The sequence below is a fragment of the Astatotilapia calliptera genome, chromosome 4 (genome assembly GCF_964374335.1).
Source record: "Astatotilapia calliptera chromosome 4, fAstCal68.1, whole genome shotgun sequence".
Lineage (NCBI taxonomy): Eukaryota > Metazoa > Chordata > Actinopteri > Cichliformes > Cichlidae > Astatotilapia > Astatotilapia calliptera.
In genome coordinates, this window is record NC_137425.1 from 28,042,234 (window position 1) to 28,061,131 (window position 18,898).

General features: G+C 41.6%; 2 protein-coding genes across 2 annotated transcripts; one reads left to right on the forward strand and one right to left on the reverse strand.

Annotated features, from left to right (window-relative positions):
• The first annotated feature begins 1,805 nt into the window (after positions 1 to 1,805).
• Positions 1,806 to 9,899, forward strand: farsa (phenylalanyl-tRNA synthetase subunit alpha). The gene is made up of 13 exons (XM_026165855.2): positions 1,806 to 1,998; positions 2,104 to 2,241; positions 2,557 to 2,655; positions 2,744 to 2,862; positions 6,050 to 6,142; positions 6,643 to 6,771; positions 6,848 to 6,963; positions 7,051 to 7,135; positions 7,222 to 7,321; positions 7,774 to 7,942; positions 8,105 to 8,182; positions 8,625 to 8,739; positions 9,362 to 9,899. Exons 1-13 carry the CDS (start codon positions 1,852 to 1,854, stop codon positions 9,465 to 9,467), a joined length of 1,494 nt encoding a protein of 497 aa, XP_026021640.1. The 5' UTR covers positions 1,806 to 1,851; the 3' UTR covers positions 9,468 to 9,899.
• Positions 9,900 to 12,128: 2,229 nt separating this feature from the next.
• On the reverse strand, positions 12,129 to 14,631 carry LOC145428593 (uncharacterized). The gene is made up of 2 exons (XM_080301004.1): positions 14,042 to 14,631; positions 12,129 to 13,084 (listed from the first exon to the last, which is right to left on the reverse strand). Exons 1-2 carry the CDS (start codon positions 14,268 to 14,270, stop codon positions 12,789 to 12,791), a joined length of 525 nt encoding a protein of 174 aa, XP_080157130.1. The 5' UTR covers positions 14,271 to 14,631; the 3' UTR covers positions 12,129 to 12,788.
• Positions 14,632 to 18,898: the final 4,267 nt, after the last annotated feature.

Genomic DNA, 18,898 nt, shown 5'->3' on the forward strand with positions numbered 1-18,898 from the left:
TTTTGACTAAAGTTATCGGCTAACAGTTATAATCATATAAAGTGGGGTATTTCACAGGTAATATTAAGCAGGCTCAAAGGAAATCTGGAAACGCTACCAAAATTACAGCTATAAGCATTTGGAAACTGGGTAAAATAAGTTATGATTTTATTTTATTCTTTTTAAATGTTCATAGATGCCCCTAGGGTTATAAATGTCCTGTAATGTAGTGGCATCACTGAAGCGGAAAAGTTTGTTAAAGGTTAGTAACCAATAAAATATAGTCCGACTGTAACTATGTTATAGAAATGACGCTTTCTCACTCATCCTTTGGTCGGCAGTGGACCAAACCACTTTGAGAAACGTGGGGAGTCAGTCTTTTAAAACATATTTATATGCATAAACATCTGCCTATGATTAAACCAGTAGCTATTTACAATTATATAGTTATATAAAGGGATGTGCTGAGGCCAAAGCGTTTTTCGCAGAAAAAGGGATGTTAGACCACCTTGTACACCATAATATCCGCCCATACTTGGATTGCCATGACAACGCAATTTTAGTCTGCTTTAGGACGGTGGCTACAAAGGAAAAAAGAAGCTTAAGTCGCTCTTTTTGAACTTGGTGCTACACAAAGACCCAGTGTAAGATAAGTAAGGATTACTTTGAGGTGTACATCAAGCAAAGTTTTTCTAGTAGAGTCTAAAATAAAACTAGCTTTTATGGAGCTTGTAGGTAGCATAATAGGTCCAATTTCATCTATTGATAATGCCTGATAAACAATGTTTAGCTATGCAGGGGCGGATCTAGAGAAATTTTCTTAGGTTTGTATGGAAATCAAATGGGGTGGCAAAATCACAGCCTTTTTTTTTCTTTACACAAATGCTGGTGTTACATTGTATACAATGTATTATATATGGTTAAAATACATCAAATGCAGTAAATGTATACATGTTTCATATAAATATAGTCTACAACTGTCTTATTTTTTAGCCCACACAATTAAACATTTCAGTTACATAAAACATGGGATATTTGATTTTATGTACTGTATAGTCTGTATAATAAATAAGTATGTAGCCCAATAAGTATAAAATCCAGACAGCTACACAACATGAGGTGGTTCAGTTACAAACACAAGTCTAACTAAATTGTCTTATTGTCTAATTAAATTGTTACATGCTTAAATTTACACAAAATCTGCACTGTCATGAACACATTTTTTCAACAATGGATAGTAGTAGCAGTATGTGACAAGAGTCCTTGGGTAAGACACTTCACCTACCGCCTACTGGTGATGGCCAGAGGGGCCGATGGCGCGATATGGCAGCCTCGCTTCTGTCAGTCTGCCTCAGGGCAGCTGTGGCTACAACTGTAGCTTGCCTCCACCAGTGTGTGAATGTGAGAGTGAATGAATAGTGGGATTGTAAAGCGCTTTATAAATGCAATCCATTATTATTATTATTATTATTATTATTATTATTATTATTATTATTATTATTATTATTATTATTATCAGTCAAAAACCTTTATATTTGGTGTCCATAAAAAGCTAAAGTAAGTATTTATTTTGTTTTATTAAAAGATTAGAAATTTGATTCTGAAACAATTTCTCTGTTTGTTTCAAATTCAAAAACTAAATTGCACAGAAATACAATATTTACGGTAACCCATTTTATGTCGCCCTAGCTACTCCTTTTTTTCTGAACTTTATTTGAAATTATAAAGCGAACAGTCAGTCATTCCAGTTCAGTTTTTACAGTAGACATACAGGGCAAATAAGAGTAACAATATACAGTACAATGAGGCTTGTTCGGCCTCCGAGAAAGTGACGTCACGTCCGGTCTCTTTCGGGCTTCGTAGAGCTACAGCATGGCGGACACCGGTGTGTTGGAGACGCTTTTACAGCGGGTTGAAAAGGTGGACGACGGCGTGGACAGCCTGGCCGTGGCGACCAGCCTCGGGGTGGATCATCAGGTCATCGTCGGGGCCGTGAAGAGTCTCCAGGCTCTCGGTGACGTAAGTTTCACGAAGAAGCAGCGGAAGTTAGGCTGTCACAGTCAAATGCACGGTGACTGATGCAATAGGTTGAGCTGACAGCCGTGTTTGTTACCTGTTGTACAGGTAATCTCAGCCGAGTTGCGCTCCTCCAAGCACTGGGAGCTGACCGAGGAGGGCACCGAGATCGCCGAGCAGGGCAGCCATGAATCCCGGGTCTTTAGCTGTATCCCCCAGGAGGGCCTGGCTCAGAGCGAGCTCATGGTTAGTGTTTGAAATTAATTAATTAATTAATTATTATCAGAATAACAAAGAATCTAATGCATTAGGTACCTGACGGAGGTAACTTGCTACACACTTAAGAGAAGCAAGGTTTTGATTCTTAAATATCCCTGAAAGTCCACAATATTACGAATACAACATCCACTCGACTGTTTATGCTCAGGTTTTACGTGTATGTATTTTATGTTTGTCAAACATCTGTATTGAATTTCCCAATGTCTGCATCTCTCATGTATTTTCAGCCTTTTTTGATGTTTCAGTTAAACTTTCTTAAACTCTGCCATCATTTCTGTGTAGAAACTGCCATTTGGGAAGATCGGCTTCAGCAAGGCCATGTCCAGCAAGTGGATAAGAGTGGACAAGGCCCACGAGGGTGGCCCCAGGATATTCAGGACTGTAGGTGTTCCATCATACCCGCCTTTTGTTGTCGCCTTTTCTGATTGAGGTCAGTTTTCTCATTAAGGTGTGTGTTTTTGATCCCCAGGTGGAGAGCATAGACGACCAGGTCAGGGAGAAACTGCTTCTGGTGCAGAAAGGCCACAGTACTCAGCTGGAAGAAAAAGAAAAGAATGAGCTGAAGAAGAGAAAACTGCTCTCTGAAGTGTAAGTCCTCTTGTTTAGTTAGTGGTGAATGTGTACCTTTTTCTGCCAGTAGGTGGCAGGAGACGATTAATTGATACTCAGGGGTTTCCCTGCTCATTCCAGCTTGCCTGGTATTACAGGATTCAAGTTTTCATCAAGCTCAGCAGTAATAAGAGATGAACATGCACAAAGTAGACAGGCATCTCTAGAGGTCTTCAAAAACATAGTTAAGTGTGTTGAATTTCATTCAGTATTGCAACAGGCAATATTTTCACTTCACATTTCACACACACATGAAGTCTGCTGCTCATGGGGTTTCAGCCAAATCTCTGCAATGGTAGCTAGGAGTGTTAAACCATCAGATTTTATGTCACTTTGTGGTCTGAATCATGTTAGCTGATTCGTTTCGTAGAGTTAGAAATTATTCTTACATACAGGCGGGCGGGACGGGCAAACACATGATATAAATGTCTTTAAATGGTCCCAAAAATATTTGCTGCTGCTGTTTCCAGTCATGGAAAGTGGAAGTGGAAAAAAGTCTTATAATTTCCAGAGTAAAAGCTTTAAAATGAGCTTTACTTAATCAGATTAAGGTTGTACTGACACTCCTCTGCCTCAGCATGTTTGACCCTGTAAGTCTGGTTCATTTGATTAAATGTGATGGAAGAGGTGATCCCCGGTGTGATTCAGCTGCATTCAGCCCGAGTGGAAAATTCATCACTGTGTTAAATAACCGATGAATCCGTAAGGCATGGAAGCGGATGGCGTGTCACTGTGCGCTAAAAACAACCACACTTGCTTTGTGTGTGTGTATTAGAGTGGGCGTGATGGTGGGAGGGGTGATGTTTACATTTGAATGGAGAAGAGTGATGGAGTAAAATAAGTGGAACAAATAAAGATGTACTAAAGCGCACTCGGGTCCAGGATGCAAAGTAACTGTGTGTGTGTGTGTGTGTGTGTGTGTGTGTGTGTGTGTGTGTGTGTGTGTGTGTGTGTGTGTGTGTGGAATATGGCTTCAGTTCAGATAATATAATATTATATAATGATATTTTTAGGTAAAGCCTTTTATCCTTTTATTAATACAGCTGCATATGATCTGCTCCCCTAAAAGCTCAATAAATCTTTTATACAGGTCTGAAATGATTCTTGTGTCTTAACAGTTTACATTTGCATTCTCAACTGTGGCTCCGATGCTTTGGAATAACCTTCCCCTCCATATTAGACAAGCGTCATCAGTGCAGGTCTTTAAATCCAGATTGAAAACGTATTTTTATTCTCTGGCTTTTAACTGTGTAGGAAACTGACACCTTTCTTATTAATTTTATTGTATTTTCAATTTTGCTAGTTGTTTTGATCGGTGTCGTTCAGCACTTTGGTCTGCCTGGTGTGTTTTTTAAAGTGCTATACAAATAAACCGCTTGCCTGCCTGCATCAGCACCACTTCAATAAGCCCACAGGTGCCTAAAAGCAGCACAAATTAAGTTTAACAACCAGCTTAACTTCATTTAAACTGATGATTGAAATGACACTCTTGTCCATAAATGTTGCATCCTCTCTGAGCAGCAGCAGAGCCCCTGCTTAAGAATAATGGATGTGAGGAAACCGCTGTGAGGAGCACTAGAAAAAGTAATAATGATTTGTTGGATCTACCTAGTTGGTTTTCCCATGTTTACCTAAGTGTAGAACTAGAGCTCCTGCTATCCTGTCAGCACTCCCCCCCCAGCACAAAAATGTTTTGCTTCTATTCATGTTTACGTTTGATGTTTAAATAATCCTCCCAATGTGAGACAGATTTAACCATCACATTGTGATGTGGCAGCGTGGCAGGTTTGTCACAGAGGTTCTTGAATTAACCTCACAGGATCTCTGCTAATTAGCTTCACATCAGAGTTTCTGTCGTTTAGGGAAGTGATCATGTCGTGGGTAGACATGATGTTTCTGTGAGAACATATATGTGGCTATATAGCTGTTGGTCACATCTGACAGTCTTTCCTCCTCTGACTGGTTATTCAAAGCAGACCCTGACGTCATCTCCTGGGCCAAAGCTGGTCCACAGATGGGCGGATGTTTGTGTTGTCTCCATGTAGAATGGAGGTCTGTTTAAAAAGTGATGAATCTGGATCATTATTGCAAGAAAGGAGCTAAACACATGTTTGTTTTTCTGAACGCCATCACAACTAATCTGTGTGGTACATAATGGATTTATCACTATGCCACACTAGCTCAGTAGGAAAAGAAATGGGCTTGAAAGTGTGAGGTCACAAGTTCAAATCCATGCAGAGGTAGGGCTGTTCGATAGAACCATATATATCGGATGATGATATAAAAACGTCTATCGTTTCATTTTACGCTATCGTTTGTTTCGTGGTGTCGCAAAATAAACTGTTTACGGCAATATTTTTTCATCGTTTTGATGGTCACTGTAGTGGCTATATTAATTTCTTAAAGTTCTCTCTTTCTCTTATATTTTATATAACCACACTATGGACGGACAAGCGCCTGTTTTTATGCGTTGTGGTTAGCAACAACGACGTTAACAGCATCGCTTGTCTGCTTTTTTATGTTCCACATAAACCTTTCACAATAAAGCTCAAGATCCTGTTGAGGCTTTTCAAAATAAACTGAATCAGGTGAAAGAGCAGATTATTTACGGATGAGAATTAAAAAAAGAGCCGCCAGGTGCTAAAAAATAAACCTTAGACTCAAACGTTAGAACAGGCTTTTCCCCGCAGCACGCCGTGTAATAAATACTCACAAAGAAAACGGCGGCCGTTACAACTTATGTCTAAAAATGTATAGTTTCATGCATGGGTTAAAACACTCGACTCCAGCTACACGACGCGCAGCTGGAAACACTTCCCGCAAGACGAGCTGCCAGAGATTCACAGAATTTACAGAAAATGTTACATTTTTGTGATTTATATCGTTATCGGGACGATAGAATTCTTATATTGGAATAGGAGATTTTGGTCATATCGCACAGCCCTGTGCAGAGGTGTACTTTCTTTCTTGCTATTAAGAATGTTCTGCTTTATTTTATTCTAATCAATAAATTCATGCAAGAAGTACCTAAAATCCTTTATTTTGAAATGATTTTTCTGCTATGAAAGTATGAATCAAAATAAAAATAACTGCATGTTTTTACGGTCTTTAGATTGTCAACAGCAGTACCTTTCTGCGTACTGAGGTCATTCTAATTTGTGTTCAGGACTGTGAAGTCTTACTGGATCACTAAGGGCAACTCCTTCAGCACCACCATCACCAAACAGGAGACGGAGCTCACCCCTGAGATGATTGCCAGGTATGTAGAGATGCACTCTCCTCAGAGTTTCAGTAGCTCATCAGGTAAAGCGTGCGCACAGAGTCCTCACTGCAGAGGCCTGGGTTCAATTCCAACCCAGGCCCACCCTCCTCTGGCAGTCAGTGTCAGCCTGCAGGGTCCTGAGTGAGGACAGAGAAAAAATCTGCCCATAAAAGGGGACAAGTCCAAAGATGTGGACTCAGTCCTAAAGGCAGGGCAGGACAGATGCTTTAGCTTTCATGCTGAAAGCGACAGAATGAAAAGAGCGCTTGCACACTTTTGTTTTTTTGCATGAAATCATATCATAGAGGATTTGGCTAAAAGCAGTATCCAGATGTTGCATTGCCCAAAATTCAAATTGGTATTCTGCGTGCTGCTCCGTGCTGATTACGTGCACTGTAGATTCGCCCGCCTCAATCATCTCAGCCACAGATTAAAAATGGCGAAATGATTTGAGAGAAATGTTTTTGTGTTACTTCCCTGCATGTGGTGTGTTCCAGTGGCAACTGGAAAGAGAAGAAATTTAAGCCCTACAACTTTGAGGCCATGGGTGTTGCCCCAGACTGCGGTCACCTACACCCGCTGATGAAGGTGCGAACGCAGTTCCGGCAGATCTTCTTGGAGATGGGGTGAGCAGCTGTGAAACTGGGAGAAACGCACACATGCGCATAATAAAACACCCAGTTAACCATCTGTTTCTTGTAGTTTCACCGAGATGCCGACCAACAACTTCATAGAAAGCTCTTTCTGGAACTTTGACTCCCTCTTCCAGCCCCAGCAGCACCCAGCCAGAGACCAGCACGACACCTTCTTCCTGTCCGGTGAGCCCGAGGTCACCGAGTGGTGGAAATGAGCTGCGAGTTCAATCGAGAATGATTTCTGATCACCCTTCACTCGCTGTTTTTCAGACCCAGCGCACGCCCACGAGTTCCCACAGGACTACCTGGAGAGGGTGAAGAAGGTCCACTCTGAGGGAGGCTACGGTTCACAGGGGTGAGGCGTGATCACAAGCTCACTTAACAAGTAACAGTGTCGTTGCTGTCACTGCATCTCATTGCATTTTATCATCTCTCTTGTAGGTACAAGTATGACTGGAAGATAGAGGAGGCTCAGAAGAACATCCTCCGCACTCACACTACAGCAGTCAGCGCACGCATGCTGTATAAACTGGCACAGCAGGTGAGACTGTAGGGACGCTGCACTGACCATATAAATCAGAGCTGTCTGGTGATTTGATTTCTTGGTAACACTTCATAATACAGCTCACGACTAAGAGTGTAATTCCCCCGTCAGTAAATGTAATTTCAACATAATGTTTGTTTTCTGAAGTAAAACATAGAGTATGTTTTAGACAACAAGAGCACAGCGTTTGTCATTACCATGTCTTAAGACCTGCCCTTTAAGCACCCACTGACTTTTTGGACAGTGAACTGGAAACTTGACTGAGATCCAGGCCTTACGCCTGACCTCACTAATGCTCCTGTGTCTGAATGTGAGTAATTCCCTCCATAGAAGAGCAGCAGCAGCAGATGGTTTAAGGTGTGGGTTCACATTGTTTTGACGTCGTATGTGTCCAGTCAATAACTCTAAAACTCTTCTCCCCTTCCTTTTCTCCTCACACTGATAACCAGGAGAAGTTCACCCCCGTCAAGTATTTCTCCATCGATCGCGTGTTTAGGAACGAGACCCTCGATGCCACCCATCTAGCAGAGTTCCACCAGATAGAGGGCGTAGTAGCCGACTATGGACTGACTCTGGGAGACCTCATGGGTGTTCTGCATCAGTTCTTCACCAAACTAGGTGAGGACTGATAGAGGACACTGGACTTGAAAGACCAAAGTTTGGAAGGGACAAATGTGCTGATAGTTGTTTGTAGAAAGCCTCTTAATACTCACTTTAAAAAAAATAAAATAAACAGACAGTTACAATATCCTATTCTTTTACCAAACGCCTTTTTTTTAGGAATTACCAAACTACGCTTCAAGCCTGCCTACAACCCCTACACAGAGCCCAGCATGGAAGTGTTCAGCTACCATGAAGGTACAGTGCAACTCTGTTTTTATTGAGCGCTATTAGTCTAACTTACACACAACAGAAACCTGAGCTTTAAGAAAGCCAAAAGAACGTCCTAGTAGTCTCTTTTATAGACATTTCTGATGGTGTATATTAGGGGTGTCAAACATAAGACCCAGGGACCAGAATTGGCCTGTCAAAGACTCCAATCTGGCCCACTGGGAGGCTTTGGAAAATGTGAAGGAGGACATCAATTTTAGACTTTTAACTGTAAGTTTTATAGCTTTCACCAATGATAGAGACCTCCCCAATGGTCATTCATGTGACACATCGCAATCAATAATCATCTAGTTGATCTTCTTTACACTAGACTGAGATGTAGTGTTGAAATTGTCCTTGTTGGTGGGCTGTACACAGTAAAAATGAGTTTGACATCCCTGTTTTTTGTCATTTCTTTCCACGTGTACAGGATTAAAAAAGTGGGTGGAAGTGGGAAACTCAGGAGTGTTCAGACCAGAGATGCTGCTTCCCATGGGCCTCCCTGAGGATGTGTCTGTAATTGCCTGGGGCCTGTCTCTGGAAAGGTGAGCGTGCATGAAAAGCAATACGAGTTAATTAGCTACAAGGAAAACTGAGAGGTCAGCCACGCTAGACACAGCATGAGTCTAAAAGGGAAGGACGTCAGTACGTATCTCCCAAACTATAGTAGATGTTCAATGTAGGGATTAAAGGTGTGTGATTAAGTCTGTGTGTACTCATAATCACTTCTTGTGTACGCGCTGAACTGACCCACATTGAAGAAATGTAGGTTTGTTTCCTGTGGAGGATTACTCCTGCTTGTACGTGAGTTTCATTTCTATTATCCTGTGAAATTATTTGAGGTCAGACTGTGAGTCTCTGCCTTTCTCTTTGCTCACTCCCGCTTTTCTAAAGTGAAGTCGTCCCAAATGAGTCGCTCGCTGGTCGCGCCGTCGCACACTGTATTCAGCTTGCTGTTTGAATCGAGCGCTAATTGAGTCTTAACTACGACCAACTGTCGCAGCTAATAACCGTGGAGTGAGTGAGCTGGGTAATGTTCCGTAATCCAGGGCGAGTAATCCTTTACTACTCCGACCTCTGTTGTTTTCGCTCTCGTCTGTTAGACACAACATAGTCGCGTCTCCCAACAGAACAACCGCTCACGCGGGCTTCTCCTCTGTCTCGCAGGCCCACCATGATTAAATACGGCATCAACAACATCAGAGAGCTGGTGGGACACAAGGTGAACCTACAGATGGTCTACGACAGCCCTATATGCCGCCTGGACTCCTGAGTACCGCCCAGCTGTTGTTATTAATGTTATTATTCATTTGGATGGACCCTTTCCTTTTTATCTTTACTGTGTAACACCTCATACCCACGTCTCTCCTCAAAGCCCGGCACCACCGCTGTCCCCTTTATCAAAGCTCGGCCAGTAAAAGCAGTTGGCCTGAAAGCGACTGTAGCGCTAAAAGGGACGGGGCTTTTTTTCACCACAGCCTTCAGACAGATCTGATTTCAAAGGGCTTTAACACAAAAGAGCATCTTTTTTTTTTTTTTTTTTTATGAACTCCACACTGCAGCTGGGTGAATGAGGATGAGTCTTGAATTTGTTACAAACTGCCTTTTTTACCACCTTGACCCTGATCTACTATATTCAATCATCTTGTACAGGAAAAATAAAACTGCAACTTTTGGAAGTCAAAATAAAAGCTTTTTCCAGGTATCAGTGTAGTCTGGCTTGTAATTCTTCAAATGAGCATGTTTTTACTTGTATGCATGTATGAGAAACATACACTGTAAAGGTAATCCTCCCACACATTTCTAAAAGCATGCAGCTTTTCAGTGAGATGCCGATCAGCAGCAGGACGACTGAGTGACGTCTGCGTCTTTACCAGAGAAACAAAGTTAAAAAGATATTAAAATAAAACAGATCATGTCGTATCCCAAAAGGTTGATTCTGATCATCTGGACGAAGCGTTTTCAGTGGGAGAAACATTTCGTCACTCATCCAAGTGTCTTCTTCAGTCTCAGCTGACTGCAGGTTTCCCCAATCTTCTAAACAGTACATTTGCACAAGCCCACTGAATGAACAATGGGCTGTGAGGTCAGTTCTTTGGTCATTAATATGCAAATTGCCATGACCATTGATCAAAGACCATGAGTACAATTCAGAGAGAGTTGGGGAATGGCTGCAAACACCGCGTTTCCGTGGCCTTTAAACAACAAAACACGCTGCGCTAAAAATCGGTCGACCCCAAGGATCAGGTCCCCCGACACAAACAGAGTAACAAAGTGTACGCTGTTAAGTGCCAGGAGGATTGCCAGGATTTATACATCAGGGAAACCAAGCAACCTCTGGCAAAGCTGATGGCACAACACAGAAGAGCTACCTCGTCAGGCAGTCTATTTACACCTACAGGCCAGTGGACACTCTTTCAATGATGAGGATGTACACATCCTGGACAGGAGGAACGCTGGTTTGAGCGCAGAGTCAAGGAGGCCATTTACGTGAAAAGGGAAAGACCATCTCTGAATCGAGGAGGGGGCCTAAGGGTACAGCTTTCACCATCTTACAATGCTGTGGTTGCAGCCATCCCCCAACTCTCTGTGAACAGTGACCGTTGATCAGTGATCAATGATCTTTGATCAGTGTTGAAGACTAAAGAAATCAGTCATGGTTGAAAACACTACATCCAGATGATGGATGTATGGATGATTGATCATGCATCAAGACAGATCAGGCTGTAAAACTCTAAATTTCAGTGTCACATAACAGTCCTGATAGCTCTTATGCTGAATAGCGAGCTTTCTGCTCATGCTAATGTTGGTTAGCAAAAGCTCACATTTGAAACTGAACTGTACCGCGACCATCAAAGAGATTAGAGTGATATGCGTCACCACTTCAACACGTAGTGATCGAGTTTCTAACAACTACCTATTAAACACTGAAGTCAGCTGACCCAAACCTTCACCATGCCTCTCAGATGGGCCGAGGGCTTGAATGGACCAAACCAAAATATAACTACTATATTAAAATGAGAGTATTTAGAGCCACCTTTGGCTGTACATATGCCTTTATTTTTAGGGGCTCAAATGTAATTGGACACATTAATCTGATAAAAAGCAGCTCAGTCAGATTAATGTCCGGTGACTTAACTCTGTCACTCCACAACTTACGACTCCTGGGTTGTTTTTCTAGAATATTTTAGGCTTATTTGTTCTGTGAAGCAACGTCTATGCCGTTTACTACAGCATGCATTTCAGAATTCCTCCTGATGCTGATGAAATGTTTAAACTCTCTGTATTTTCCTGCCTCGTGGTAAAGTGCTCTTCATTTCTGTATTTTATAATTTACTGTATTTTATAAACACAGAAAGGATCCCGTGATCATCCACCACAGTTCCATGGATACGTCGCAGAGCTCACCACTCTTTCTTTCAAATTTTTATTCATTTACTTTTATTATTTTGTAGTTGTTTTGGCCTCCTGGGGCATTTTACAATTTCTTTCTTTCTGAAGTCTGCTGATGTCCTGTTTTGCCTGGACAAAGTTCAGAGAAAGTTCAGTTCTCAGATTAATTTGATGGGTCTTTTACAGTTTTTAGGACAGTTAACCTGTAAATTTCTTAATCATTTCCCGTCTGGTTTCTGCTCTGCTAAATTAAGACAAATTTGAATGTCTCTTTTTAAAATGTTCAGATCTTCGGTTACCTTTGAGCCATAAGCTGCATTGTCCCGTTCTGTGTACAAGACAGCTAAAGGGAATCCACGAGCGCGTGCGACACCTGCGCTAAAGCTGCAGGGTTAAGCTGCTCTGCGTACGTAACTGTTGAATAGCTGGAACTCCCTTAAGTCTTCCTCTAATCCCCGAGTGTCTTCAAATAACATTTTAATGAAGTGTGTGAGAAGGCCAGGAGGTTGGAAGCAGCTTTGTCAAAGACTCCAGAAACGGATTTTGCGTTCCTTTTTCTTTTTTATGAGTCATACATGAAGCATACCAAAATAACATTAAAATCACCAACAAAGAGACACGTTGCACTGCAAAAAATGCAAATCTGTGAGCAGACTTTACAGCTAATCTGTTGTTGTGCAGGTGGATTATAATGCTGCAGCAGATGGACAGTCTTTCAATCTCACGCCCTGGATCATCATATGTCACTCACACTGGACACAATAGCCCCCCTGATACATTTCAGACAGATTTTACTTAAAAAAAACAAAACAGAAAAAACAACAAAAATACTTTATATCAACATGTCGTGTTTTTTGTACTTATCTAAAATGTATCTCACTGAAGATCAGGCACACAGAGACAATAAGTGCTGATCTTCTCCTCTAAATCACTTCCTCTTTGGATTCCCTGCCTGAGGTTGTCAGCTTTTCTCATTTTGTGACAACAGTCTTAAGCCATGTGGTGTAATACTGACAAATCCTTTAACGTGTTAGAGACAGTTTCATTACTGCTGCTCGCTTCACAGTCACTGAAGGTCTGCTGGTAATGACACGGGATATGAGATGTGCAGTTTGTACATGTTTGTACCTCGCAGCCATCTCCTTCTGTCAAAGTCATGTGTTATGCACACTCAGGCGTGTAGTCAAGGTCCATGTCACAATCAGAACTCCCCCGGGATTTCCTTGCTTGTTTCTGGGCAGTTGGGGAAACCCGGAGAGCCGTGACTCGGTGGGCTGTGAGAGTGTGGGAAGAATGACGGGATGTAGGGGATGGCGGCCAGCAGCAGCGGACTGGTCTGGGGGCTTTCGTCGCGAGATAGAGGAATGACCACATCGTCCTGGTCCCACACGTGGAAGGCATTGTGAGCGAACGGATGCGCCGAGGGGGGATGGCTGCCCATACGTTGGGGATCATCCTCGTCTTTGTCTTCATCTCCAGGTGGACCAAGCACACACTCTAAAGAAGGAAGACAGGGCTTAGCAAAGGAGTATTCACAACAAACTGAAAGCTGTGAAAAAGCAGGCAAAGGTGATGCATTAATGGTGAAAACTGACAGATAACTGAGGTTTGTGTTGAAAAGAAAGCTTGAATTCCTGAACAGTCTGGCTGAAAGTGATGTACAAGTGGTTCAGTTTAAGCCTTTGTAGTACTAAAGCTAAACTAAAGCTACCAAGCACTGACTGTCCCCATTTTATTGGCATGTTTATTAACATATAGAGCAAAAATAACCTCTGCTTTGAGTGCAGATGAACTCATTTGGATCACAGTGGTGTTAAAAGTACATGCATCAGTACTCAGTGTATCCTCACTGCTGCTGCATCCCTGTTATTGTACTCTCAGAGCTGTAATCCAAACAGAGGAGTACCAAACAGAAGACCCCGGTGCCAGAACTGGCCACCAATTTTAGACTTGTAACTGTATTTTCTCTGGTTGTACAGCTTTTACCACTGATGAAGTTCTCCCCTATTGCCATTCATTCTCCACCACAGTAATAAAGATGAATAATTAAAAACACAAAGTTCCTGTTTTTTCACAATCTACTGTTGAAATGTAGTATTTTACACTGGGCTCACAATTTTAAAAAAGACATTCTGTCAATTAACAAATAAAGTTCAGTTTTATAATTTCAGCACAGTCTGCACAATGAGCTAACAGAACCATTTCTGTAATTTTACATATTTGGTTCTTACAATTTAAGCCCAGAGCAGCATTTCTTTATCATGTGGATAAAAAGTGAGCTGTAAAATTGCACTTCTTTCATTAAAATATCTCAAGCATTAAATGTGTAGTTGAACTTCTTTACACTGACACAAATGGAAGTTTCACAGGTCAATTCAGATCAAAATGGGCTGCATACACGGCCCACGGTGTAAAAGGAGTTTGATTTGCCTGCTCTGGGTGACTAGCACGTACCTGTTATGTCAATGGCCAGATCCTTGATGAGGTGTCCAATGATGGCATAGGCAACTCCAACTACTACCAGAGCGGCCATGAGCAGATACAGCACCGCCTTTGGTAAAGGGATGAGCTCCTTCACCGGGGGTTTGTACTGCCGGTACAGAGGGTCGTCTACCGACGCTGAGTAAGGGTAAGCGTGTGCTTCGTGGGTGGAGTTGAAATCGGTGAAATTATAACCATTCATGGTTACAGGAACAGGTGATACACGTGTGGGCTTTTTCCTCACTTCTTATAACCAGACCATACTCCACACACGAGGGTGATATTTCTTACACGAAGACATTACGGAAAAATTATAATAATAAAATCAATTTGCCGTTAATATGAAGGTTAATTGTCCAGTTTCGCAAAGAAAATAAAAGAAATATGAAGGGCAAAATGAAAATGAAGTTCTGATAAGTTTGCATCTCACTTCTTTACTTCATCCCTTGTTCTCAGACACCAAATCGATCCAGTCCTTCAGCGGTAAAGAGCGCTCCTGGCTTGGGGTTCTTATGTAAGGTGCGGTGGGTGCTGCTGCCTCCTGCTCTGTCCTTGGTGCTGAAATGAAACATGCGTCCCGCCGGCAGCTGTAAACTGTCAGGTCCGCCCACTTTAGCCCACGCACCCTCACCCTGCTGGAAACTGTCGGCTCACGGCAGGCTTAAGCAGCGCTACCGAGAAGTCCCCTGAAAGGAAACTAGTCCTTTCTACCGCGTAGAGATGCTATTTTTGCTCATGTACGCAGCTCGGGACGTCCCCGGAGGTGTTAATGTCAGTGTGTCTTTCAGTTAAACTGAATAAATTGCGGGTTTGTAGACGGGACACGGGGGTGAGCTGAACCTTATTAGCACCTTTGGGTGGACTTGAAGGTAACTGTGGGCAAAGACACTTCTTTGCAGCATATCCACTTTCACAGTCTCAAATGATCACACAAACACATTTTAAAAATGCGTTACAGCCCACTGCCATACTGCTGCAGCAGTCACGGTTACTGGTTATGGTCAAAATGTAAATATGCTATGTATTTTTTTTTAAATATTAAAAAAAATGCTAATTATAAATATTAAAAAAAAATATATATATATTTTCAAGTGTAAAATCCTGCAGACGTTAATAGGAGAAATGAGACTTTTGCATTCTTTTGCATTTCACAATAATGATGATCACTGTTTAAAAACAACAACAACCCAGACCTTCTTTTAAAATAAAATAAATGCATAATCATAGAGTCAGAGAGGTATTCTCCGAGCATATGAGAGTTTTTCTTATGTCCAACATCTTGTCCAAACCCAGCTGGCTATTATTTTTGTCAGAGCAGTCAAGGATATAACAAAGATTCACATTACACTCAGGTTGTGTCATCATTATAGTGATATATTTTATTTTTCCATGTAAAAGTCTGGTTTAAAATGGACTTAAACTCCATAGTAGTCAGTTTTGACAATTTCAGCTCCTCGTTCCAGGAGTAAGATCATACAAGGGGGCAGCATTATTTAAAAGCCTTTTTTTCTTCTTAATTTGATCCTGACTCTGGGGACAAACACTTGTAAAAATACTGTGAGATCAAATGTTTCGTCACCTGCAGAGAGAAGCACGATTACTTCCTTAAATACATTAATATTGATTTTTTCTTGCAGCAGAGCACGAATCCATGGATTGATGCCTGTGTGCTACAGACCTGCGGCAAAAAACATGCACACCACATGCATGGACACACCTCCAAGATGCACACTTGAGCATTTATTATGCGTTAAAGTTACTCTGCATTAGACAACAATCTAAATCTCAATCTAAGTATGTCTAATTACTGCCAGCTATGTGGAAACTGGACATTTATGGGCACATTTAGTAGATCAGCACTACAAATTGTAAGGCAGGTGTTTCTGGTAACAGCCATTATTTTAGTCCTGGAAATTATTGATACATTCAAAGTACTGATCCCAACCAATATTTCTGGAAACACATCACAACTTAAAGCCACGTTTATCTACACTAATACAGACTGGGTAAAGTGTTAGGAAGGAAAGGATACCAGATCATTGGATGGGAATGAAAATGGTCATCTTACAGAGGGTTGCATTCAAACACACCCTGGAAATCAAAGTGAACAAATGATGTGGCAAGCTAGTGCATTTTGCAAAAATTTCATTGCAGCAACATTGAATGGTACTCTAGTTTGTATGGCCCCATGTGCTGATATGCATGCCTGACAACATCTGGGAATGTTCCTGATGTCATGGGGACTCTCTACCCAGACATCAACATCAGTGTCCTGCTGGAGGTCATTTGTAGCTCTTGCAGTGCTCTTCCTGTTTCTCCTTGCACAAAGGAGCAGAGAGCAATCCTACTGATGGGTTAAGGACCGCCTGGATGTCCTAGAGTAACTGTGTGTCTCCTGGAATCTCCTCCTTGCTCTTGAGGCTGTGCTGGGAGACTCAGGAAACCTTCTGGAAATGACATGTATTAATGTGCCATTAAAACACCCTCTGGCTATGGCCCAATCAGTAATCATAACTCTAATACCTCAGTTAACAGCATTTGGTTGGCATTTAAATTTCTATCTTCAAGCGAGAATAGAAATAGAAATGCTTTACATTGAGAAAATCGTTCACCATAGATGTAGTGATGAGACAAGCAGGCATGTTATTAGTAAAGGTGTGTTTGGAGATATTGGGTGTTAACACCCTGATTTACCAAAGTTCACACTGCAAGTGCTCAATATTTCTATGTCAGGGCTGTTAGAGTTCAACCGTCTCACCTAATATACCTAACATACAATGCAAAGTATGGTAGAGCCTGCTGCTATCACACGTAGGATTAAGAAGTCCAAAAAATGTGTAGCTTTTAAGTCTTTGAGTTAAATTAAAGATGGGCTTTAACCTGCCGTCCAAAAATTGTACTGCTCATACCGACAAACTAATCCGGTATTTGGATGTGGTCAGAGAATTGTCGTGTTTTTCCCTACTAAATGTGTAAAAACTCTGCCATTTGAGTCCCATCATGGCGATGACTCATTTTGACAGAGCTGCTAACTCTCTGGGGTTATAATCCAGATGATTATTTGAGATGAAAAGCCTCCTAATTATCCAAGTATTAGACCGCCATGGCTGCTGCTAATGCCTGGATGAGGAAATATGAGCAGTCCTCTAATTTCCCATAACAAGAGAACCATCATGTCAGCCTCCATCATTCCTGACAGAAAGAACCCTGAAGACAGAGTCCATGCTGGGTACAATTAGTCACATATCCATACCCAAAAGGATGAAAGGCAATTGGATGAGAAAAAAAAGCAATTTCCTTATGTAAGCACCACGTAAAACATGCCTGGGCATCATGTAAGGCTGGGGATTTGTCAGCTCTTTAATTCCCTCCACTTCAAAGTGGCAGTGACAGACATGCGATGGAGCTGAAGAGGATGGAGGTCTTTATCTGTACAGTGACTTGCACAACCCAACATCCCTCATGGCCTTATGGATTAAAAAGAAATAAAGATTATCTGAAGCACCGACAACATTTTGTCCTGGATATGAAGTGAGGTAGACATGGAGAGACAAAACAGTACAGACAAAAGAGCGGATGCCTGTGCACAAGCAGGACACTGTTGTGTGCTGTTGATATGTCACAGTTGAAGCAAACGTAGTGTAAGGACTATTTATCATTTATTACTATCATTAAAGTGGAGTTAAATTTGTCTGAATCTGTTGAAAATTATTATATTTCTGGGCTGATGTGACCCCTTCAGCACATCACTGCTGTTTTTTTTTTTGTAGCTTTAACACATAATAATCTCCTGAACATTTCATATGATTGTTGGGTTATCTTTAGTGTCGGGCCTACCTTACAATAAAAGCGCCTTGAGGCGACTGTTGTTGTGCTTTGGATCTGTATAAATAAAACTGAATTGCATTGAATCTGCAGAAGACATAACTTATAGACATTACAGTCCTGTTTTATCTTTTGTCAAACACATTAAGAGTATATTAACACAGGGACAGTTACAGAGAAGATACTTAGATTGGGGGATTTAAATAGAAAACTGTTTTATAGTATTGCTTTTACTGTATCACAGCTGATTCTATTCTTGACCAACAGAAAAAAAGACTCTTTAATGTTAGAATTCACAAAACATAGCTGTGTGTAGTGATTTTAACAGACTGTAGTGGTAGACAAAGGGAAAAACACCAAGCTGCTCAGTGGAAACTTATTGAAAAAGCACAAAGCTGGGGATGGGAATAATAGAGGCTCAAGTTGGAGGCTCAGTATACAGTAGCAGATATTTCCCCGTCGCAGAGTTATGCAGGAGGGAAAAAAATAATGGCATTCTTAGATTTTTGTGAGCAGTTTGAAGCCACATGACAGATTGGCAGCCTCTCCAGGGTGTGCTCTGCCTCTTGCTAAAAGCCCCCCAGCAATCCTGGCTGGATAAGTGGTTAGAAAAAAGAAATGATAGAAGCATTACGAGACTACAAGTGCATTTGATTATGTAACCCTGTGATTAAAATGATGAATAAATAAACCTTGTACCTTGAAGGTCATTACATTTTAAAAGGGTTGCCAGTTTTACAGTGAATCCATAAAGTATTCACAGCACTTCACTTTTCCACATTTCCTCATGTTACAGCCTCGTTCCAAACTGGATTCAATTCATTTTTTACCTCAAAATTCAGCAAACAGTACCCCAGGCCTGACTGAGGATTGGTGTAGAAATGGTTGTCTTTCTGGAAGGTTCTCATCTCTGCACAGAGCAACACTGGAGCTCAGTCAGCGTGACCATCAGGTTCTTGGTCACATTACGGACTAAAGTCCTTCTACCCCAATTGCTCAGATTGG